Source organism: Polyergus mexicanus, unplaced genomic scaffold (assembly GCF_030449975.1).
Source record: "Polyergus mexicanus isolate NDT 795.1 unplaced genomic scaffold, iyPolMexi1.0 SCAF_8, whole genome shotgun sequence".
Taxonomy (NCBI): domain Eukaryota; kingdom Metazoa; phylum Arthropoda; class Insecta; order Hymenoptera; family Formicidae; genus Polyergus; species Polyergus mexicanus.
The window spans coordinates 10,373,632-10,400,353 of record NW_027223328.1 but is presented as its reverse complement, the minus strand read 5'-3'; the positions used below and the strand labels follow the sequence as shown (position 1 = coordinate 10,400,353).

The window sequence follows — 26,722 nt, the reverse complement described above, 5'->3', positions numbered from 1 at the left end:
TAAAGGGAAATACCATTATTTGCACGAAAGTTGATTGCAAGGAACGGAGTGTTCAAAAATGGAGCGTCATATTCTTCGTTTTACCACATCTCTTCGGATACGCGAATATTTCTCTCTTTCTTCCTGTTTCTCTCTCTCTGTTTCTCTTTCTCTCCCGTTTTCGATATTAATCAAAATTCGTATTTTTCATCGTATAATTTGCAAATGACGAGAGAAAAGAGATATTACGTCGGGATAATCGTTTCATGAATATTTGAAAAGCAGATAATGATTAATTATCCAATAGTTCATCGAAGCGTGCGAAGTTTCGAACGTGGTCTACTACGTAAATTCTCGCACCGTATTCCATAATTTCCAAAACGTTTCGACACGTTTTCATTTAATCGTGATAAACAATGCACGGTTCGGGGAAGCGATTCTGCATACTTGTCTATGTACACTTTGCTACTTATGCACGGGATTTGCTACCGGGAACGCTAATCGCGCAACGTAGAAACTCATTGGAGAGAGGAAGAGAGAGAGAGAGAGAGAGAATGAGAAAGAGAGGGAGCTTGCATTATGCTAACGATATTCGACAAAACGAATGGCCTGTCCGCGCAAAAAAGGCAACCGTGTCATATATTAAAGAAATCCTCTCTCTTGCCCTTCGCGCATTCGACCCTTCGCACGAATATTCATCCAGAGGAGGGTGAATTCCGTTTCTCCCTCCTCATCCTGGAGTCGCGTTCAATGGGGGGGAGACTAGTATTCCACAAACGCGATAACTTTGTTCTTAGCCGACCTGTACCTCGCAGTCCGGCACTGCGTGCCGACCGGGTTTTTATCCAACCGGTGCATCGCCGAGTACGAGGAATACCAACCAATTAAAAGAACAATGGAGCCTGCAAATACCATTGTCGTACGCGCGCTCCCCATCGGGCGTATTCATGAAACGAGCTTTTTTGTACGCATCTCGACTTTTTTTTTCTTAAAACGATAATCGTTCCGGAACGAGCAGGTCTCATTTCCCGCGCGATGATGCGTTCTCGACCTCCCCCCCTCCCCCCTTCTCTCTCTCTCTCTTCGCTATTATTAATATGATTTTGCAAGGATCGAGATAATTAAAGAGACGAAGCAATCGTCCCCCTGTTCGCTTTTCCTTTCTCGCGATAAATCGCGCGATTCTCTTTCTCTTTTATAAGACTTTTAGGCGGTCTGCGAAACTTTCGCTCATAATTATAATTTTTTTTTTATATATCATTTAATATAAGAGAGAGAAATATTCTTAATAAAAAAGGTTGGATTAAATTTTTTTACGTTTAAAAAAATTATTTTAACTATTATAATATTTTTGGTTAAAATTGCAGAGAATATATCAAATAACAAACATCAACTAATCAATATATCAGATTTTATTTCCTTACCGATCATCCTCTACAATTATTGCAAATAATGATTATCGGCTCGCACGAATAATTAACTCGCATTAACGATTGACAACTCACGAGTCTATCGTGACGTCGGCTGTTTATTAAAATATGTATTTCGCACGATTTATATTTTTCATGGCCGATAATTATTATATTAAATAGAGGTGTAAGTTTAAATATTTTTAATCGCATACTTTTTAAATTCTTCGACGGTGTAATTATATTTTGCGTATTTTTTTTCGCATTTCACGAAGTAAAATACGATTTACCAGATTGAGAAAAATTCATTTAAAGTATAAAGCACAAAATATTCCGCACTGATTTCGTAATACGCTGCCCGACAATAATTTGTTCCGCTCTCCTAGCGAGATAAAAAATTACAGAATGTCCATTAATTTTTATAATTAACAGAAATAAAAATTCATTTATTACAATTTTTTATTTAAATAAATGTTCGTGAGACAAGCATGAGGAGGATCGTGCAAATTGCCGTGCAATCATCTGCGAGGATTTGGGAACGGATCGCGCGATGGAGCAACAAAGTGTGAGATATTTATAATTTACTTAATTTATTATTTGCTACTTATATATGAATCTAATTTTTCAGCGATAATAATCTACTTTACATTGTTATGTAATTTCTCTCATTTCGATTTAAATTATTCTTTTATAATATTACAATATTTAATTCTCTAGCGTTTTTACGGTTACCGTGAAATTCGGTTAAAGTAGAATTAACTTGAGCAAAATCGGATTGAAATGAATAAAACATTGTTACATATTGTCATATAAAATAACATACAGAATATTTTATATATCCTTCGCGGAAATGAGCAGTTAATTCCGCAAATAATAAATAATTAGAATAAATAGATAATAAATTACTCACTCTATCGTTATGCTCCGTCGTCGTCTCTCAGGTCTCTCCGTCCTCCTTGTTTCGCCGTTGCTACTCCTTCATGGCACACTCGCTCGAAAACGCAGTTAATAATGATCGAGCGCTCCTTAATAACCAAAATACTACGATCGCACGATATTCGTGATACTGATTACACACGACGAGCACTTTATTACATTGCGACGCAAAATAACGTGAAAGAAATACAATGGCACAAAACTACAATCCGCTCGACACTCGCAGTTGACTGCAAATGAACGCAATGAACGAACCCCGAATGACGTAACGAACTCGGCGGGAAGAATCCGGCGAGAAGATCAGGTAACTTCACGCGTCGTCCGGCGCGCCCTCGCGATACTAATCGAGCGATTTACACTTTTGTGCATTCTTCGCACTTTAAATTTTTAGACATTAAATAGAATACGCTTGCGTTTCAGAGAGAACGAATAGCATCTCACATTATAACCTAACGTAAATAATGAGCTAAGATTAACAACAAATATTCACATAATAATATTTCCGAAAATAATATCAGGTAACTTGACGCGTCGTCCGCCGCGCCCCCACGATACGCCTGTTCTACAATAAGACGTATATCGTTAGTCGTAAGCAAATTGACCAATCACAGTCGATTATTCCGAAAATATTCGACCGTGATTGGTTAATTTGTTTACTACTAACGACATAGGACTTATTGTAGAATGGACCTAATCGAGTGATTTACATTTTTGTGCATTTTCCGCACTTAAAATTTTTAGATAATAGATAGAATACGCTCGCGTTTCAGAGAGAATGATTAGTATCTCACATTATAACCCAACATAAATAACGATACGAAGATTAACAATGATAAATATTTACGTAATGATATTTCCGAAAATATATGATAGTCGCTTTTCCGATTGCTCGCGTGACAGATTTCGATCTATAAATTTTGCGAAATATGTGTGCGTTAAAAACCTACAGCTTAATCCATAAAAGCTCCCCTGACTTTCAATCAATTATAACTCGGAAACGATTAATAACACACACACACACACACACGCTCGTACGCACACACATATGAAGCTCGACAAATAGCTTTTTTCGCTGATATTTGCGATCGAGAAAAATATACGACTCTTTATACATATCGTACATCAGAATCCCGTATTTAAACATCACAGGCGAAAATGGGTTCTCTCGCAAATGGGAAGATAGAGATTACGAGAAAGTAGATCGAAGGCAATGGAAAGAAATGGAATGGCACACAGTCGAGTGGCGCAATAGCGAGCGTATTACGGACACGGTGATGTTTCTCTCAGCGCGTCGGTTAGGTTGCCAAGCCCACCCTATATATAGCTAAGAACGTACACGTCCCAAAAGAACGTAGCGCTCGCTCGCCAGAGCGAATAACTTCCGTTAGTAATGATCTCCGAAAGGTCGGCGCGATTTTGCATCGCGTGACTAACTAATCTCGTTTGAATTGTCGTAATGTATCTTATCACACGAAACCCGCGTAATTCATTCGTGTTAAATCTCATTCAGTATCCGTGCGATATATTTATACGGGACGATATTGCGTTGCGATACTTTACCGGCACCTCGATTCGATACGTTGTATTATATATTTCACAAGGAATGCCGCCAAATTTGGCAAAGTTACATATATTCAAATATACAATCTTAAAATTATTATTAAGCCTAATTACCTTAATGCAGATAAAACAATAACTTTTTTTTAAAACATTCTCAAAATTTGCTATTAAGCCAGATATAAATATATTAAAAATTAACACACAAAATAAAATCTGATCTGTTATTCTATTAATTAAATTTTTATTAAATTGAATTAATAAATAAACACCTGCATATATTTCATATCGCGCTTTGAACGCATAGTAATGCATAAATCATCAGATTAAGTGATTTAAATAAGAAGAAATTTCGTATTAATCTATTTTATAATGTGTTAAATATTTCGTGGACTGGCAATAAAATATTACATAATAATACATAAATAATATGTTTGTTTGAGGCGCGCATAATCCTTCGAGACGCGACCGTGAGAAGTGCTGAAAGACACAGACGTTATTCTTTATATCCATCTAGTAAAATATACAATGCTTGAAAGGATTATAAATTGTTGATATCATTTGTTCGTCATTATTGAAAGATCGCGAGTACGAAACGAATCGATTTTCCAAGTCAGGTAACAGATAATGTTACGACGTGCTTAATTACCAAGTCGTGGATTAAAAATATTTATCAATTATACGTATAAATTCGTTAGTAATTTATATCAATAATTTATTGAAACGCGACTATCATATTTTCGGAAATATTATTATGTGAATATTTGTTGTTAATCTTAGCTCATTATTTACGTTAGGTTATAATGTGAGATGCTATTCGTTCTCTCTGAAACGCAAGCGTATTCTATTTAATGTCTAAAAATTTTAAGTGCGGAAAATGCACAAAAATGTAAATCACTCGATTAGGTCCATTCTACAATAAGTCCTATGTCGTTAGTAATAAGCAAATTAACCAATCACGTTCGAATATTTTCGGAATAATCGACTGTGGTTGGTTAATTTGCTTACGACTAACGATATACGCCTTATTGTAGAACAGGCGTATCGTGGGGGCGCGGCGGACGACGCGTCAAGTTACCTGATATTATTTTCGGAAATATTATTATGTGAATATTTGTTGTTAATCTTAGCTCATTATTTACGTTAAGTTATAATGTGAGATGCCTTTCGTTCTCTCTGAAACGCAAGCGTATTCTATTTAATATCTAAAAATTTAAAGTGCGAGAAATGCACAAAAGTGTAAATCGCTCGATTAGTGTCGCGAGGGCGCGCCGGACGACGCGTGAAGTTACCTGATCTTCTCGCCGGATTCTTCCCGCCGAGTTCGTTACGTCATTCGGGGTTCGTTCATTGCGTTCATTTGCAGTCAACTGCGAGTGTCGAGCGGATTGTAGTTTTGTGTCATTGTATTTCTTTCACGTTATTTTGCGTCGCAATGTAATAAAGTGCTCGTCGTGTATAATCAGTATCACGAATATCGTGCGATCGTAGTATTTTGGTTATTAAGGAGCGCTCGATCATTATTAACTGCGTTTTCGAGCGAGTATGCCATGAAGGAGTAGCAACGGCGAAACAAGGAGGACGGAGAGACCTGAGAGACAACGACGGAGCTTAAGGATACAGTGAGTAATTTATTATCTATTTATTCTAATTATTTATTATTTGCGGAATTAACTGCTCATTTCTGCGAAGGATATATAAAGCATTCTATATGCTATATTTTGCTACTTTATATATGATATATATATGTGTGTGTATGTGCGTGTGCGTGTGTGTGCGTGTGTGTGTGTATGTATATATATATATATATATATATAATATTTGTATTTATACATATAAAATATTTAAAAAATATTTAATGCGAGCGTTAAAATATTTATATTATTTATTTATTTATCAAATATATTGCAAATTTGTAATTATTTGAATTATATTTATCCACACAAAAGAAATAGATCTTTTTATAAAATTTTATAAAACATATTTTTAAAAAATTTATAGAAGATATATATGTATCTTATAAATTTTATATTCAAGAAAAAAATTATTTTACATAAGAATAAGATTTTTTTTTTTTTTCAATTTGTTTATATAATTATTTTTTATATACGTATAATAGTCTTTTTTTGAAACAATTATTTTGTGCGTGTTATAATTTAATATATTTGTATTTTACAAAGTACGAAGCGACTTTAAACATATTACACGATTTGCGTTACATTCGCCGGCTCGAAAATTTCAGATTGCGTAACTTCTCCGTGAATTATCGCTGGATCTACGAAATGATTAAGTACATTTCGCACAATAGGTTATTACGTTCCCGCGGCGTCGCTAGACCCTTCGTAGGGGAGAGTCTGTGTCAATACACATATGCGACAATTGAATTAACTCAAGCGGCAAATTATCTCACGCGTAATAAATAAGATATGTGATTTGTTACAATTACAGAATAATCACGTTCATTCCCGGTTTAACTGTCACGTTTAAACTCTCTCTCTCTCTCTCTCTCTCTCTCTCTCTCTCTCTCTCTCTCTCTCTCTCTCTCTCTCTCGCTATCATTAGATCACTAATCATTTTATTCAGTACTTGTAATTAGCGCACAAAGTAAGTTGTATCTTTTTCGTGAATTATAAATGCGGACACGCGCGAACGAAACTTTAGAAAAAGGAAATCGAGAGGAAGGGAAAATGTGCTTATTCTTTTCCTGCCAGAACAATTCGCGATAATGATGTCTCGGATTAATTAATGTCGGCCAAAGGCGCACACAATTCCATCTTAAATGAATTCTACGATAATTCGCCTGAGAAAAACTTTCGTAGAGCGGCACCTTTATCTATATAACGATCGGGTTTATCCTGTTTATATGGTATATATACGCAGACACATAGCCGACGATCGATCGATCACGTCGACCATTACAACGTTACAATCGAATGTAAGAATGTGGGGGCAGGGGGAAGGGGCGGATATCCGCCCGGCGGAAGCGCGGCTGCCTAATCGCCTAATTAACCGCAGATGCATCGGCGATTTATCCGAGCGCGGCGCGGTGCGGAAAGACGCGAAAGCGGATATGATTAATGTTTCAACGGGCCGAAGAAAAGAGAGAGAGAGAGAGAGAGAGAGAGAGAGAAGGAGAGAGGAAAACTTCCCGGCTTCTATCGCCGAGAGAGAATCGCGCGAATGCTCTCGCATCCGGGAAAGGCAAACAATCTTTTTCCTCCGCGTATCCTCCCTTACGTATGAAGAAATACTTCTCAGGGACGGCCGGCCGCCCATCCACCTGCAAAATAATTTCTCGAAGGGATAGTCTGGAAATGGGTGAGTTATGTTGTCTGGAGTTTTATGTTTCTACCTATCCTCTCCTCTCTTCGCCCCCTCGTCGCCGTTCGGGCCCACAGTTTCGAACTTCTCGGACGGCATAAAGCGCGGAAGAAACGTGACCGGGGCTTCGTATGGAGCGGGAACAAACGACGATGTCGTGACCGACCTTAGGATACCGTTGTTGGCCAGTTGCTCTGACCTCCAGCGTCATCGAGAACAGATATACGGTGATATACCTAGCGCGACGACGACGACGGAAATTCCCGCAGCTCGACCGTAATCGAGCGTTCGTTATTTGTTTAGAAGGGAACCGACGCGCGTCTCTCCCGGAAGATGGATCTCGCACTTTGCGATCGTTAAACCACGTGCACATCGGGACGGAAGGTGAAGTAGATGAGTCAACTCGTTAGACGAAATTCAAACTCAAATATCGTTTTAACGTTACTGTGCTATCTTGCAAATGTAATTTGAATTGTATTCAATTATATACTATTTAATTTAATTTAATTTAATTGAAATCTTAAAGGAATAAATTCTCGAGTATACACATATAATTTCGTAAGAGATGGCCAAAAAGTAATCGCGAGCTCTCCGTCAATATTGAAATTTGAATTAGAAATTAAAAGTTACGAATTACACTCGAGTACAATTATAAAGTTAAATTGCAACTTTGTCACAAGTTTCCTTAATAAACGAGTTTTATACCGGAGCTTATTGCTTGCCGATGTGCACATGACCTTAAAGAACAAGAAGCACAATTACAGGATAAACCGATACGACATTGTTCAAGCTGCACGAAATCACACGGCAGGAAATGGATGAACGCATAGACAATGAATAGTTCTAGTATTATTTGAATTCTTACGATAACTTGCTAGTTTATCTCGCCGTTCCATTCACTTCACGTTTAATCGGTGATGAAGCATAGGTATTACGCGCTTAGAATAAAAATCTGCAATCGTCAAGAGTATTCTCGAGAAGACACGAACGTTATTCGAATATCTCTTTGGCCATATCTTTTCAACTTGAGCTTTTCGCGGAGGAAAAGGTTTTCAGGTCGGCGATTGGCGAGGGCGCGAGTGATATATCGTCTCGTCCCCCTCTTTCTTCAGCGAGACGAGAGTGCGAATATTAGGCGGATGATAGCTCGTAGGTGTCAAAGATGAAGCGAAGCGCGAGCGTAACAGGGGTGAAAATGAAACCGGAAGTGGAAAAGTGCGCGAACAAAGTTAAGCTACAGAGGTTGGCGGGGGTGGAGATAAGGGAGAAAAGGGGAGTTACTACCACTGGATTTCATTATGCAGCCTCTTAAAGTTGGCGTAACTCCCGTTGGTCGTAAATATGAGTTACGACTGGCCGAAATAGCTCGGCGCACCTTACTATATCTACATATGACTCTCCAGTAGGCCATAATTTATTTCACTGTTCGCGCGCAAGAGAGGGTCCAATGAATAAAAATGGCTGACGTGCCCTTTCGGGCAAAAGTTTCGGGACGAGCATAGAAGCGTTCGAAATCATTCGATTGCAATGGCGAGACTTCGATAGAGCTATTTGGTTTGCGAAGCGGCTTGCTCCGATTCCCATTGTGATCATCAACCGCTAATGTCGTTTTCGAATGGCGTCACTTGATTTGAGATCGCGGAGCAAGTCCCTGGCACGGACGTGCAAGATATTGGAATTGGAAATTCAAATAATTAATCTGTTTGTGATGGAGAATGGTGTCGAAGTGTATTAAGTTGATACGATACAGATATAATTTGTAACCGGCATAGATTTAGACTAGATTTCGAAACGGATCGATATAATACAATAATAAAATAATTCAACTTCAACTTCCTAACGAGAGATTCTGCAAAATAATTTTATTCGATAATTTAAAATATATAGTTTTTACGCATTGTATAAAGTACAAAAGATCATTAAATTTTCATATAATCTATTTCGAAGAGATTATAATTTAATCTCTTAGATTTACCATGTGTCTTTATAATAATAGAAAAAAATTCAGTTTAGTTTCTATATTCTCTTTCACGTATCAATGAAACAAGAGTAATAAATCAATAACAGGAATAATAATATGTGTGGATATAATCGTTCGCCGCGTTAAAGAGAACGATATTTCCTGCAGCTGGTGATTCCGTACATTCCTTAAACACACACTACACACGGTAATACTGAAATTTATATTACTGATTTAATTATCGATTATTATATTATTTACGATTATATTTACAGCATATTTTTATCGATTTTATGCAATTTGAATATTTTATTATTCGTAGAATACAAGTGATATATTATTGAGATATTACCTTCCAACGTTACTTTGCTACGCGACAGATGGTAAATTCTCGCTTACCATATTCTGATCACGAAGGAAAAATACGCCGAGATATTATTACATAACGTATATGATATTTATTACAATCTGAAAACTATATTATCGAGGAAAGCAATATCAAAGACGATTCGGCTATCGTTTATATCTGAGTATGGCATTACACATGATATTTAAGATGATTTTAACGAGTTTATTAAATTGGCAATTTGGGAGAAAAATAATTCTCGTAACTCTATCGCTATAGTACATGTGTTATTATCAAATTATTATTAAAACAACCGTCCATTATCATTAATTATGTTACCAATTAAATTTAATAAAAGTAATTTTCAGTTGCTATCACGTTTATCATTAATAATTCAATAATCATTAATATCACACAGTAATTATTAATTGTTGCGTCAAATCAAAATCATCACAAGCGCAATATGATTTTCCAAGTATTCCTTTTACGAATTTATAATCGCAACGTAATACGCGATTACGTTACTCTTTTATAAATAATATTCTTCTTTTCCATTATACAATAAAAGCTGTTCGCGAGCGAGCTTTTCTGACACGACAGTCTTTTCGTTACATGCTGGCTTAACAAGCTAAATATCACGGACGAGAGAGCAATAAGACTATGAAATTTTAACTAATATGCAGTAAAATTCTGCAAAATCAAAATTTTATTTGCTTCGTTAAATATGCCTAGCACGGAGGAGCGTGTTACCCGTAGCACAATACGCTGAATACACCACGTAACGCATCCACGAGCCATTATTTATTGCCCGGCTATAACTCTCTCTCCATTTAAAGCGGCGAAATACTTACCGTCCCTGTATGTAAACACGAGCTGGCAATTTCTCAATCAAATTTTCTATAAAGAACAGATGTAATGGCCGTTGATTACTATAATTTAATAGAATTTCAGATTTTTAATCAGATTTAATTAATAATCACGCGTGCCACAAATAGAGAACGAAATGTCGTTTTTCCAAGGGCATAAAGATTGAACGCTATCTTCTTTTGATGCTACAACAAGACAAATAATAAATAATCATCAGTGAAAAGTATTTTAATTGCATTTTTTTGATATCGATAGATACGATTATTTTCAAACGCTGTGCTTCGTCAGTATAACACATATCACAAAATAATATCTTAAATTTCCAATTTCACTTTGTTTTGCGCGGTTTTTTTTTTCATTGTTTTTGATAAACAGAAAAATATTTTCAGAGGAAGAAACTGTATAATTCTAAAAAAGAAATGTAGATATAACATTTTCTAAATATATTTATTTGATTTTGATTTTTCGAACGCTTACAACGCGTTGCCGGATGACAACGATAACAATATGCAAGAAAGGCAAATAAAACGCACGGTTAAAACGCGGCGTATGTTGCGTTATCGAGCAATTATAAATATACGATGCATACGTGCCATTGGTAACACCGGTAATTCGCGTTAAACGTTGAATTATCGTGCGCATCGGATATCGATCGACTATAACGAAACTCAGTTTTTTTTTTTTTTGTTTTTTTTTTCCCAAAGCCATGCACCGGAAGCTTTTAATAAGCGGATGGATAGCGGAATGACTGCGCTCGTCTATAAATCCTAAACGAAAAAAGAAGAAAAATTATGAACGTACTCTCCCTCTCTCTTTTTCTCACTCTCGCATCATATGTCCCGATAATGAACGCGTACGCGGATCTTCGCGCGCCATAAAGCGTCGCACGTCGCAGGACGATTAACTTCCGTGCATGTGCAATACCGTAATGTCCCATGAATCGGAATTATTGGTCATCGGGTATCGCGCGACGCGCGAACTCATTTTTCATGACTAACACAACACAAACGTATTTTTGCGCTATAAAATCGGCATCGATTATTCCTCCGATGCGCGTGTTGTTTATCGCGCTACTTCTTTTTTATCAATATCAACGTTGCGATTTTTTTTCTTTTTTAATCTTTCGGATATTACTTTCCGTTGCTGCCATTCTCGTCGCGAGTATTGCTGGAGGGGATAACATCGAAAAAAGAAACGACAGATGTCCGTTATGACGAAATGGGAAGTGGGGAAAGCTCGGGAAGCACGCGACTGCGGGATTCAAACAAACTTCGTCGGCACAAAGTCCATCCAGACGCGCCTGGAACATCGTCGCCTCGCACAAAATGTGCTATTCTCTGTATACATAAATACACGTATATATGTGTGCTCGGTATATACTATATCACCAGATTCCGTATACCGTGTATGCGCTCACTTGCACACACGCCCGTGGCGTTATCTTTCCGGGGTTCGTGCGACAACGCGCGAGCGAGACGCCTGAAAATTTTCGCGACAACTTTCGCGAGGCAGAGGAGCTATCTCGACTCGTTACCTTGCGTTTCCGTAAATCTACCCGGGTTTGCGAAACCACCTACGCTTCTATGTGTGTGTGTACCATATGTACATATATTATATATATTTCACTGTCATCTCTCTTATTTCGCTTTTGCGGTCTGTAATATTTCTGACTTTAATACAGCCACGGATTATATTAGGATTATTATAGTTTTGGATGCAATGTACTTGTTGTCGGATAATGTCCGACAATGATAATCGTTTAACATCACGCGAGCTTAATATATTATGTAATGAGAAAGTATCGCGTTGCAGCTAGGAATAATGTATAATGGAACTAATGCACGAGACAATTATTATATGATATTCTCATATAAATAAAGAAGACGTAAAGCGCATTGTTTGTGACCTTTAATATTACTCGCATTAGACGAAACAAATATCCTTTAAGGGGAGAAATTTGTATACTTGTTACGATCGGTGTTAATTACGAACATGTTAATTACAACGTTTCGTATCACGCGATATCAGTTTTTCAACAAAGCTCGTATTTCACATTATTATTATTATTATTATTATTCCCAGATTAAATCATTATCGTTCGCGATTATCGCTCGAATTATCGTTCCGAAATTATTCGTCTATTTTATCAATTTACATCGAGCAAATGCAAGTGGATAAAAGATTCACAATATCGAATCGTATCACGCGGCAATAAGCTTCTCGTCTCTTTAAACTCAGTAGTCATTAAGTGAATCGATGGGACCACTGATGGACTCGAGACAATTCAAGGTGCCGTAAAAAGGTTACGAATATATCGAGTCACTAATCGTTAAACTTCTACGTGGACTTTCCGGAGAATTGCTATTTGCTAGCGTCTGAGTTTGCAGAGCATTGTCGATATTTTCTACACCTATCGATACTAATTAAAGTTACCTGCGAAATGTCTGTCGACACAAAGTTTTCCTAGTTTGTGGCACTATAGTATAGAGTACGTACAAAGATATAAAATATAAAATATATAAAATATAAAATATATATAATGTATATGTAAAAGATAAGTACGTCTTATTTTTACAGAATAGCATTGATTTAAGTTTTTTTTTAAGATTGTGATTGAGAAGATGAATAAAATAATCGAGAGAAAGTCAACCGATAAAAAATTTGAAGAATTTTCTCGGCTGCCAAGAAAAACTTGTCCATTTCAAATTTTTATCACAAGATATACGCTCTTATCTAAAATATTTTATTTGCGTCAGGGTAAATGTAAAAATTTGATAGCTTCTGATAAGATACGCGATAAGAAAATGTTTAAAATGAGGAACGAACTTTCTGAAATATTTATGTAACAGCTAGTCTTACTGGTACCATACATGCAACAACTAATTTATCTATGGATAAGTCTATATAACTTTTTTCTTACACTTTCATCTTACATCTTACATCGCAAATTTGTTTACCTTAATCTATCAATTATGCAATATCAAATTTTCATATACAAGTTATACCAAAGAGATAGAGTTCGCAAAATACGAGATATTTAATACGTATATTTTGAAATAAATTATCACTGTTGGAAATTTTATTTAAAATAGATAAAATTTACGACAACTATTTGTCGTTAACAAATCTGACAAACGTACAAATGACTGCTTAGCGCGGCAAAAGCTCGCGTTCTTACGATCGCTGAATACGCACATATAAAAATGTCTTGATTCCGTGCGTATCGATATGATTTCACGCGAACGGAGTCGAGCGATTCCGGCCGCCCTATGAACTCTACGGCAATTGCGACTAAATTATGCCATTCGACATCCCGGAACGAAAAAGAGGAAAAAAAACGCGCGTTCCGAGTCCCATTCCCGCGATCGTAGATACGAGATAACTTTTCTCCGCTTGGCCGTATCTTTCCCGCTGATCCCGACGACGAATAGGGTCATCCTCCAAGTTTTTCGAGTTCGACCAACGAGTTTGCACATTCAGAAAGAGAAAGAGAGAGAGAGAGAAGGAAGGAAAGAGAGAAACTGATCCTGAAAATTTCATGATGCACTGCGTGAACTCGAGCTAACCGATAATTTTTTCACACTGTTCTTCGAACGTATAAGGCGTTTCGATAATTATCCTGCCTGCCGTAGAAAGGAACGACTAATTTTAATTGACAAGCTAATTAATCATTATACCGGCCGATTTACTCCCGTAAATAGCTGCTTTACCTCGCGTCGATTTCCTCTTACCGTGAATTTCTTATATCAATTATGAGAAGACATCGTGATCGAGTCGATGTTACATGAACATTGGAGCGATTTCTTGCGGCGGTTTCAATATAGTTCCTCTCGAGTAAATAGAAGAAGCAGCGAATATTATCGCTAAAATTAACTATGGAATTTTCAAGGCATTGTTCAACGGATCTCTAGTCTAACGTCAGTAAAGTAGAAAGGGAAAATTCCGAAGCGCGACTAAATAACAAAATAGAATATTGCGTATCCAAATTAATTAGAACGCTATTTATTATAAAAGTTTGAATATACATTGAAATATGCGATGATAAATATTCCAGAGCAAATTAATATGGCTCTTTTGCGATGCGATATATAAAAAAGAGCATGATCACTTGCTATATTGAAAAATCCGAATATCCGTAAGGCCATAACGCAATGTTGGAATATCCGCAAATCCGACAAATCCCAATTTCATCTGCACCGTGTACGAATGTTACCAGAATCGAAATACTGGATTCTGTAAAACAATGTTTTTGAGCGATAACTTCTTAAGAAAGCATTTTTCAATCCATGTTTATAGGAAATTTTTTGTTCAGAATTAAATTTCCTATAAGATCTCAAAGTTTGGCTGAAACGTTCGGGGCCATTCTGTATAAGAGAAATTAAGCTATTAAAGGGAATATCTTCCATTATAAGGATTTCGTGTTTTGTATCGATCATGAACGCTGCAAACGATATATAAAAAGCAGTTGTATAGTTTTCGATCCCGGGTTTTCCTCTTGCACTCTGTTAAATTAATTTGCGCATAAACTATGGTTAAAACGCATCAGCCGTAAAACATTACGATTTATTTCTGAAAAAAAAAATGTGTACCATTTTAGCACCGAGTCTTGATTTATTCACAAAAAAAGTGCATTTTTTAGAAGATGCTTCACCGTAGGATAACCGTAAATAAGAGATTCAAGAATCCTTTTTTGAAACATTTTTGGATGATTTAATTTATACTTTTGTTAATTTTTTAAAAAACTTTATCATGCTTTGAAAATAAGAAATACATGGATATTGTGTTTTCTAATTCAATCATTACATGCTAAATATATATGAATAAAGTCCATGATTCAACAGGCCGAAGGCGAAACGTTTAATCGTCTCTAATTGTTACTAATATATACCGTAACGCGTATAATGATAAATGCATCATAAGACCAATCGTGCAGCAAATTCTCATAGCGCGCTTTCAGGATAACTTTTAGTTCTCGGGCAAGTTTCTGATATGGCGAGCTATTATTGCGCTTGCAAGGGTCAAACTCGCAAAAGGTAGTTAACGCGCGCGATATAAATTACATAATCCGAACGGAGAACTATGTCAGAAGGGAAAGCTGCAGTAAACGTGACGTGGCAAATCGGTACAAGCCGAGGGCGGTAGGGGTGAAATCTTATCATCGATATCCGCCGGGATTTCAAGTGCCAGGTAAACAGACTCGTATTTGAGATTTCCCATGCGGGGTTGACAGAGAGGGAGAGAGAAAGAGAGGTCAGTTCCGGAATCAGAGGGAAACGGAAACGATAGAACGAGCTGAAACCGACAGGAGAAGATGGCTATAAGGGAAGACGCTGGAGGCGAAAGTGCGAAAGAAAAGTAGAGGAAAAAGAGAGAGAGAGAGAGAGAGAGAGAGAGAGAGGAATGACGATGGTCCTTGAGTGGCCCAGTGCGTTTTTTTTTTCTGGACAATTCGATACGAATAAAACCAATTGGTTTCCTATCCTTATTGGATGAAATCTTATCCGCGTTCGAAACTTCGATCCATACGACCGGAGAATTACATCTTTCGTTTCCTTCAGTATTTTCTTGATTATGAGCCTTTCAACTCCTTTCCGTCGCGTATTAAAAATGCATAACGTTACGCGCTTATTTGACGCGGTTCATCTTTCTATCGGCCGTTTTCCATCTTTGTTTTCAATCTTTTCGTATGCATTTTAAATAAAATCGAAGGATATGAGGTTTACATTTAATTTTACCGGTATAAAGTTCGTAGATTTTCGTAGATATATCTCCATATATAATATATCTCGCGCGTGAAAATCCGGTCGGTCAATTAGTCAGAACACACACCAGGAAAACTTTATCATGGCAGATTTCTCCGGTGATTTGGAGTTTGTCGGATATTCGTCGAATGCAAATGCTCTAGGTTTATGCGATGAATTTTACTACGTTGTTATGCAGAATGAGAACATTGTCACATAGTTATACGCGTTATCCGCACGATGCGACATGCCCGCAACGGGACTTGATGAATATTTGTCGGAAAACGCATCATTCGCCGCTTTCAGAAAGCACGCACACGCGCGTACATATACATATGCGTATACATATACAGATATACGGGCCGCGTTAAATGCCGACAGCCTTGAAAACTGCGGCGTAACAAAATTCGAGCTCGTTCAACCCGCTCGTATCTTGTTCCCACATCCCTCTGTCACGCGCTGCCCAAATCCGAAAAAAAATTTCCTTGTGGAATATTTCCACGTGTCATACAGTGGTGGCGAAAAAATTACGGTGTTAGTTAGCCGCGAGCGTCGAGTTAATTTTCACTATATCTCTCCCACGGGCCCCCCGTTAAATACGCTGTTTTTCCGCTCGTGGATCGTTGAAGTGTGACGCGAATATAATTTAATTTAAGCATAGCACAAATGCTTGCTCATCATTGCACTGGGAATTAAAAAAGTTTGTTAAAAACGTTAGAAACGTTAGAGAAAGAGCATCACCGATAAGAAGATGCCCTCGCAGAGAATTAAATACGCTCTTGCTCATTTATCGCGTGAGGAACACACGGCGCAATTAGCCCGTCCAAATTGGAGAAGGCTTCGCAAAATCGATACAAATGTCCTGGTATATTCACGATCATATATATATATATATATTTATTCCTTTATCTATATGAGAATAAGAAACGTGTTTTATATTTTTTATATCCTCTTGCGAAAATTTTGTTATTTCATCTAACACATGTCAAACGTAATTTTTTGAAAGTGTCTGGCACACACATTTGCGCATCTTTATTACAATTCTGATAAGAAAAAATAGTTATATTTATGTTGTACTTATTTATCAAATAAATTCGGAATCAAAATTAAAATAATACAATTGAATATAACGTTCTCTCAGCTGTTCTAGATACCTAAATACACCTTCTGTAATATTAAATATCGTCGAAATATCCATAAAATGAAACGTTCGTAGCGTGAAAGAGGCAGAGAATTTCTGCCTTTTTTTCTTCCATGGAAAAACGTTCAGCTGAAAACGATCGATGGAGCAGATATTCGAACAGTGTGTCTCTGTGCGCGCTGAGAAAGGCTTTTGTGTGTCCTCTATCCTTCATATACTTGTATATCGACGTATCTATATATTTTTCAGGCCAGCCCTTTTACAGTTCGGCGCGCAGCTTTAAGGAGCCGCGCCTCCAAGCGCATCCGGATTATGGCGCAACCGAAATTCGTAACTAAGAAATATGATCCCGCGTAAGTGCACAGTCATCCGCTCTACTACCTCGTCAGGTTATCGCGAGTCCTCTAGAAAATTTATTATCGCGCAGCGTGGCGCCGCCCCCTTACCCGCGTATTCACCCCAAGACACTTGCGGCGAAAAGCAGCAGACGTATCGTCGATCTGGCGTTACCCAAAAGAAGGTGCATATATCCGTTTGCTCGATGCTGAATACTTGGTCATGACGGGAGAATCTTGAGTTAAATACACAATCAATCTTAAATTAAATAAACCAATTTATATTAGATGCCAGAAAATTAAAAGCAATAATTTATAATTTATTTTTCATATTATTTATATATATATATATATATATATGTATATATATATTATAATATTATCATAAAATTTATATGAAAATTATTTACATTATATATAAAATAAAAATATTATATGTTTAATTACAACCGCTATTTAACGCAGTTTTAATATGTCAGCTGAGAATTGATAGCTAAAACTCGGTAGATGATAAATGTACGCTGACTTAAAAGCACCTCAAACATTAGAGTTCTACTGGAGACGATAAAATTGGCAGCTACCAAAAACATGAAGGCAACCGTGAGCGATCTACTGGTGAAGGTTCGAAAGTCGCGGTACCAGCGGTATCGCGTATTCTGCAACGCGCGTCAAGAACGAGAAGCAAGGAAAAAGTAAAGTCGATACATTTCCCACCGTCACATGTCAAGTTTTTCTCCGAGAATGACACGCGCATCCTAGAAATAATCTTCCCTCGGATTTGCACAAGTAACCGATCTCAGCAGGGGAAAAATACGGAAAATTATTTATTTCAATCTCGCTACGGAAATTATAGAATTAAACGCGCATTCATACGACACATACACATAGTAGCTGTTGTTTAACTTTTTATAACACATTACGCAAATATTAACGAAGTAAAATTTGTATGTAAACTGTTTTGGAATCGAATCGCGCGGATGTTTACACCCGAGGAACGATATTAATTTTCCATTTAAATAACTTGATTTTAGAAAATTACGCTAATACACATTAGCAAATAATAAAACGTAAGTTTGAACAGCTTCTGTATCGATTTCGTTAAGAAACGAGGTACTTCAAATTCTGCATTTAATTCATGCGGGTCGCGTGATATTGCGTCTATGTGTTTTAGAATTAATTATTAATAGTGCCCAATGATATTCAGAATTACACTTACGCTGAACATTTATTGCAACGGTTACAATCATTGTGTGTGATTCAAGCGCATCAATTTAATAGTTCCCCGGCGATTTATCTACCGTGTAATACGTGAGGGTATTTCATCACAACAATTGTAGCCACATTTTTCATTTAGAAATAACTTTAATTTTATTAAAAGGAACGTAAAAACTTTCTTTATCACGAAAATCAATAAGTGCATTATTTTATAGTAACGATTGTTGTTGTTTTCTATTCTTCTCTTCTCGCACACAGAATTATATACATTATTAAATAACTAAAATATAATTAAAATAAATCGGCTGAGAGAGAGACTGGTGCTGACAGCTTTTTAAACCAAAATGTAGATGGAATATTAATCAATATCCTGAATTGATTCTGCCTTAACAAAATATTTTTAAATTTCCGCGATAAAATACTTTGCTCTAAATCCAGGAGGAGACGAATGGCCAAACTACGCAAGGCTCTCACAAAACCGGAAGACTGGCAAAGGCACATGCGGGTTCTAGAAAGACTTGCCGCGCCTAAAGTCGCCATAAGGCCCAAAAAGAAGAAGCTTGTAAGAAAAATCGTCGTTCTCGTTCATAAATCAATATTAATCGATCTAGATAAGAGTGTGTTCGGTTTCTGACGACGGGGTCAATCGATCGTGTGTCCTAGATATTTGAGAAAAAGAAAAAGAGAAGACCGATCGACATGGAGCGTACGTACTTTTTGGCCCTACCGATTGCTCGGATACCGCTTAAAATGAAGGATCCTTTGAAGGTGTCAGCGCGCGCGCTCAATTATCGGATCACCAAGCGAGTAGAGAGACTCGCGATCAAAAAAGAACGACCGGAGATCCAATTTCGAATACCAGGCGCCGTTGCGCCGGCCGCGATGAAAGCCATCGGTAGTATACACACGCACTTTTATTCAATTTCTTATTAATCGTTTTACCGTTCCGCAATCCCTTGCCGATTTCTCGCTCGATATTCATCGCCATCGATTCGAAAAGGAAGCAATGGTTCCGTTATCATTTATATCGGTTCGCTGTACCGATACTATTACACGCTATCGGATTTCCGTAACTGGCCTTATATGGGGTGTCCTAGCGCGGATATCTTTCCGTTAAGAAATATAGCAAATTTCTCCCTGACAAACGTTTTATGGAAATATCCCTTTTTCATTATTTATCGTAGAAATTTTTTTATATATAAAAATTAAATGTCTCGAAATAAAAAAATTATGTTAAATTTTTTTATTGAAATTTTAATTACAAAATAAGATTTTTGTGATCTCATATTTATATAATTTGGAAAAAATGCTTTTATATATTTTAATATTAAATAATTTGAAATATAGTGCTTTTATTTGTTACAAAAAAATTTAACAGTATTTTTCTGCTACTTTTTTAAGAGGTAGTAAATCCCCTATTATTTCTAATGGACTATTACGGCTATCGTACATATCCGATGAATTTGGGACACCCTGCATAGTAAATCCGTGATTTCGCTGGCCCCATTTCTATACGTTGGGAAAGACGACGGATTTGCTCCTCGATGGCTGCGCGACTGTTCAATAGCTTATGCGGTAACATTGAGGTTTCGCGAACATATTCCATATTCTACATCCTACATACATATTATACGGAATAAAAATAAAATTTATATATATATGAATTTTATTATATATATATATATATATTTTTTTTTTAACGAGTGCAACAAGCATACGCCTTTCAATGTTCATCAAACATTGATGAAAAATGTCGGTTAGATTACAATTTTAACAACATCGAAAATATTTTTATTCGAAATTGTTAATTGAGCGAAAATTCGATAAAAATTTTCATGAAAGTAATAGAACGTTCCGCGTTTATTATATACCTTTTTGATCAATATCGCGAGTATGTTCCGCCATTAATTTCAGATATATCACTAAATTCGCGTGATATAATGCGGAATTCGCGTTATCTTTCCGTTCAACCATAACTGCGTGGTAACGATTTTGTAGCATTTGATATAGACACAGAGGAGATAAACGGGACACGGTCTACACATTAAGCTCGCAGTGCACGAAACGTGTTTTGTTACCGATCTGCCTGCCAAATGTTGCCTGCACTTGGTGTTACTGCTCGCTACTGACCGCCTTGCCCATAGCTCTATTCCGTGTCATAATGTTCGCCATATTTGTCGGTATGTTATAATTATTTAATGAAAAATGTGTCGCTGGCAATGCTCGAAAGCACGCGTACCCACGTCGTTTGTTCTCTATAATTTCTCTTCCAAATACATATACAATTCTATTTAATAATGCTTCCCGTGTTCCCCTATTGTTATATGTCATTCTTCTTATTTATTATTTCCATTAATATATTTTATCTTATTAAATGTGAATTTTTTTTTGGACTTTATATATCGAGTTTCGTTTCTCTTATTTTTATATCGAATATTTTTTTCATTATATTGTTTATTTTGTATATTTCTTGCTAGTTTAGAGTTCTATTCTACTGCTTTCATACTTTCGGTCATTTCAGTTCTTATCTCCTTCGTGTATATACCGTGTCCTGCGGCGCGTTAGTCGGCCGCGTCTGATTAAACGACGTCTTCTTCCACTATCGATCGACAAGGCGGCCGTGCGACAGTAGATTAATTTTCCTTTGAACCGTCGCGGTAGGAACGTAAATAAACGGCTCTAAACCTTGTTGCTTTCTCTCTCTCTCTCTCTCTCTCTCTCTCTCTCCCCCCTTTCTTTACCTCTTTCTCCTCTCTCTACGTCAACTGGAGTATCGTCTCGTGCCGCCTATGTTATATGTAACTTTCTCTGCAACATATTTCTAAGGGGATGCCTCCTCGAGTTTCTTTCCGAGCTATCGTCGAGCGTAAACCGACGTCTCGTCGCTGACGCAGAATTTAATTTCGCGCGCGAGATACGTTGCCTGATACAAAACGTACAAGTCCATCTCGAGCCTCTCGGCGATAATAGGAAAGGCATACGGTACATAAGACGAGAGCCGGCCGCTTTTAATTTTCTCGTATAATCGCACGCGATGAGAGCGAGACGCGGCACAAAATGCTTTCTTCCATTGAAATCCGTCTGTAATAAAATACGAGATACGAGAGAGAAAGAGAGAATATAGTGAAAAACGCTCCCGATCGCGCTCAACTGTTGTAATATATCTTTCACGCGCGCTCTGGCTATAAAGCAAGAGACATAAATCAAAATATTGTACTTTTCAGGAGAGGCGAAAGAAGATTAAAATATTAAATATTAACTAAATAACACTCTCTCTCTCTCTCTCTCTCTCTCTCTCTCTCTTAACGCTGTTAATGCTGTTAACGTTCTAAAAAGAATTATTTACACGTTGGCGAATTATTTCAATTTCAGACAAATGTGATTTTAGCTCCTTGTTTTGAGAAACCGGAGAAAATGTAACACGTTATTCAAATCGCTATTTTCGATCAGGACAATTCCGATATAAATGTTTAAGGGTCGTTACACGATCCTTGAATATTCTACATAGTTTGTTAGAAATTTATTTATTTATTTATGAATGTTTCTGTAACCGCGCGCGATAATTAACGGATGCTGGCGCAAACACATTGCATGTTTAGAACATTAATCAATATTGTCATTACATAGTCGTGTAACATAACTGCCAACCAACTAATCAAACAAATATCGCACGGCTGTGGTTCGCGGGAAATGAAATTCGGATGAGATTACATTTACGGTAACCGCGCGAAATACAATAGTTTGTTCCATAATACAATGCAGTTAGTCTTGCTCGGTGCGCGCGGTGAACTCGTTGATAAAAATAAAGCGGTGGCACGGCAATATTAATGGATAGGACTGACCATTCAGACCCGGTATAACCCGGTTTAATGCCGCAGCTTCCGAGAGAATAATCGCTTTGGCGAAACCCGTTCGGCGTCCCGCGGGCATGCAAACGGACTTACGCGAGGACGCCTTCGTTGTCTCACCGGCGGCGTTAACGGCGAGGTGTTCCAGACGCCTGAAGAATCTTTCCAAACCTAAGAAGTACCCTAAACCCATCTTCAAGAGATTGAAAACCGCGCTTAAACGATGAAGCGGCATGGGAATGAAGTACATTTTTATAACACCTCCACTTGGTTTAATTGCGATTTTTATCCTCCTCGAGTGCAGAGACGAGTTAAAAATTTGCACCTGTGTCGTAATTTCCGCATGCACTTAATCTTACAAATTAGAGCCACATTATACACGTATAATTTTCAGCTTTCCCAAGCAAAAACATATTATATTATAATCGCAATGAATGTAATACATTGGAAAAATATTTATGTAATAATACCTGAATACCTCGATATGTAACCTAAATATATATATATATATACTTGTCTTTATATTAATAAACTGTGATTTAGAATGGTCATTAGAGATTGCATTGAATACTGTATCCCAAGAATAATAATTCACCGCACATGCGAGATAATCGGGGGAACGTATCTCGTATTAGCGTTATGCTTTGATGTATTCGCGAAACATGTATAGGGTATATATTATATTTTGCAAATGCGCTATGATTCGCCTCGCGAGACAGTACGTGCAATATATCAAAAAGCGTACAGGTCTGTGTCGTATTGGATTATGAGCGCGTTGCGGCAAAATCGTGAGATATAACCGACGTCGACGTCGTAAATTAGGCCAGCCGGCAATCTGCTAGCGCTCGAAACGGATTACTGTTACGTAACGTTATAACGAACATTCTAGCTGTCGCGCAACTTCGTAAAGACATTCCGCGTTCGCGTGATATTCCGAGTGGAAAGACGAGGTCGCGAGAGCGAGCGCGCTGGACTTCAACGCGTTCGGTATTTTCTTATTTGCGGAAGGAACGCGCGAGAAATACGACACGCGCCCTTAAACGTTTGACGATATTAAAGGAACGTTTATACGGCAAAGCGCGGAGACAAGCCGACGATTCCATTTGCGTAAATAATAAATGAAAGTGGAAAGAAAGAAATAATGGGATTGACCGTAATAATATACATAATAATTAATTATATTTAAATCGATGATTTATTTATTCCAACGAAATACGTATATAATTTAAGAGCAAAAAAATCTGTTACCCACAAAGGTTGAAAGACTGGATTAAATTATTCGAGAGTAATTTTATTCACATAAATTATGATATTGCGTTGGTCACATATAATGCTTAACTCTCCTCCCGTTTTCTATTTTATTCGCATTCTTATTTCATAAATTCAGTACGATACTATACTTTCACTTCCCTAAATGATACGGACATTAACATTCTCGACATTGCAAAATTATTTAATTAAAGATACGTTGTACGTCTTTATCTTTGTAGAGAAATTAAAGGCATGGTCTTTGAATTGTAATCGCGAACATTTTTCTTCTCCGTTACGCCCGGCCTTTTCTTAATTAACATCTCGTTCTCTCGCTAATAGCAGTGTAAGAAGTGAACGATCAAAGTACATAAGCTCCGTAAAAGGCGCGTTCGAAACCTTTGACAAACAGCCGATACTTTCACCGATATATTTTACGGTATTTTACGATATATTATTAATACGTAAGCTTCGCGTGTGTATGTGTACGTGTTGTTTGTGAATCATTAAAACGTCAAATTTTAATGATGTTCTTTATCTAGTTTAGAAACTTCTCGTCCATTTAAATATAAATATATTTAACATCAACATGAAGTAATTTGCAAGTAATGTCCATTTATTTTTCGGAATTCTCGCTGAATCGAAAAATCGATATTTCAAATTCATTAAAAAATGCATCATTGAAATTTATCACTGTGAAAGAAAAGATGTCCTGTATAAATTTTAATATAAATTTATAAACACACAGGAACGGTAAATTTTTATTATATGTCGAAAGATACACACACACACACCCACACACTCATCCATAGTCTTCTTGACAATCCCTTTCATCACGCGAAAAGCGATTGATAACAAATCCTATCGTGGATAAAGAGAATCAAAGGATCGAAAGGCCAGCTTTAATGCACAGATATAGACTCGCGCTAAAAATTCTAGCTTTGTCCGAAAGCAAATTTTGTATCAAAGGACCACGTCTATATATATCCCCCTCCCTTCCTCGTCTACTATCCTTCACCCTCTTCGCCACCGCAACCTTGATCCGTTGTTTGATCTAGCGGGATCCGGTTCGCATCAATAGCAGCATCGGACAGCGAAACGGGAGCATGAAAAATGGATCTGAAGGGGTTAAAACGATTCAACAAACGTCAGACGCGCGTTGTCGACGGTCGAATTGTGACAAGATATAGGAACTTTGGCGGCGACGAAGGGGATGGAAGTGATGGGAATCTTCTAAATACACTCCGCGGTTCAAACGGAATATAAATGTAAACGGCAGGAATATGCGGCCCCGATCCGCTCGCACAATTCCATTCACGTTCTGACACTCCTACGCCCCGGCGGCTGTCACCGTCGACCAGAATAGCGCGGTCCGCGTTTGACCCCTTGCGTTCCACCCCATCTCCATTCCTTCTCCTCCGCTCCCCTGATCCACAGGTCTGCATCCCCTTATCGGAGCGAGAGGGCGTTCGGCAACCCGAAACTATGCGCGGCAGCTACTCGCGGTCACCTAAATCAGTGCCTCTCAAATTGAGTTGAGAGCTCCGAGAGTATGTTGATTAATTTTATTTCAATCGATTTATCTCAGTGCGTATGCTTGGCAGAATTTCGTGAACCGAATGAGAGATAGTTATTTCGGTAAAATTTATTATGTTTATTATCACGTATTATCTGACGGTAAGTTTAATTGTCGCTCTTTTCTTTTTTTAAATTTTACTTACTAAAGTTCTTATTATATTTGAAAATAAATTTAATTAAGTAGCACTTAGATTAATTTTCTTTTTAATTATATCTAAGAAAAGGATAAAAATGTGGATAAAATATGAGAAACACTGAGATAAATTGGAATGCAAATACAATGCACGTTGAGGTCGGCATTTATGCACTCTCTGAATATTTTTATACCGGAGATTATACACGTTTTGCTTGTTTCATATATCCGGTTTTCCAAATCTCTTATTCCATGCAGTGAATCATTACGATGTAGCGTATGATAAATGTGTAAGTGGTAGCTGAGAGTTGAGAGAGTTTTCCTCTCTGAAAACGACTCTCGATAAATTTACTCAACTGAAAGAAACTTTTATGTATGTACGAACTTAACTTTGAAATTATGATTGGGGTTCTGAGAGGATGCATCTAAACTATAAATTCAAGTTTCTGAAATGTAAACTAAAATGTAAAAACATCAAAACATAAAAAATATATCGATTTCAATAACTGACATATTTATAAGCGCGAAATTCTTTCAAAACAGGTATAAGATTCTCGTAAAATTCGATTTTCGTAAAAAAGAAAAAGAGAAACTTTGTTGGAGAAAATGTAGAAAAATATATTTGTTGAAAGTTATAAAATAGACCAGTTCCCTCTTGTCGCAGGTTAGCTAATTTTTCAGTAATAATCCTTTTTCAAACTGCTGTATTCTTAAAATATTTTCTTTTCTAATCTTTTTGTAAAATATTTGATATATATTCTTTTTTAAATTAAAAAGATATTTCAAAATTATTCGAAAATATCTTATTTTTATGATACACAATAATAATAATGACGCATCGTTCAAAAATAAACGAGTAATTAATTTCATAAATAATAAATAATAAATTAAATAAACTTTAGATTACTCAGCCTTACTTTGTCATCGACCAATTTCTCTCTGGTCTCGTTTTGTTTTGTTTTTTCTTTGCTATTTTTTCACGGCATTCGTATAACAATCATATGCACGGGACATTAATCGCTCGCGACGTGCGCTTTATTCCACGGAAGAAAAACGTGAAAAAATTACGATCGCACAAAGTTATGATACGCCCCCAACGTCTCGCAAA

The 26,722-nt window shown here is 36.9% G+C and overlaps 1 protein-coding gene and 1 long non-coding RNA gene across 2 annotated transcripts in view; both read left to right on the top strand.

Moving 5' to 3' along the window:
- LOC138935354 (uncharacterized) overlaps positions 1-26,722 on the top strand; it is a 236,201-nt gene that overhangs the window by 177,307 nt on the left and 32,172 nt on the right. The gene's annotated exons all lie outside the window — the stretch shown is intronic.
- Positions 16,868-22,882, top strand: Theg (Testicular haploid expressed gene). Its single transcript, XM_070299815.1, has 7 exons — positions 16,868-16,981; positions 17,507-17,610; positions 17,685-17,777; positions 18,141-18,284; positions 19,246-19,381; positions 19,480-19,702; positions 22,686-22,882. The coding sequence occupies exons 1-7, from the start codon at positions 16,868-16,870 to the stop codon at positions 22,880-22,882; spliced, it is 1,011 nt and encodes a 336-aa protein (XP_070155916.1).

What these genes read in the sequence shown, in the direction of transcription:
- Theg (XM_070299815.1), top strand. Translation starts at nt 16,868, where the DNA reads ATGCCCTCGCAGAGAATTAAATACGCTCTTGCTCATTTATCGCGTGAG. An exon ending in AAATCGATACAAATGTCCTG is followed by an intron (nt 16,982 to 17,506) that starts GTATATTCACGA and finishes TATATTTTTCAG; the next exon opens with GCCAGCCCTTTTACAGTTCG. An exon ending in GAACGAGAAGCAAGGAAAAA is followed by an intron (nt 18,285 to 19,245) that starts GTAAAGTCGATA and finishes CTCTAAATCCAG; the next exon opens with GAGGAGACGAATGGCCAAAC.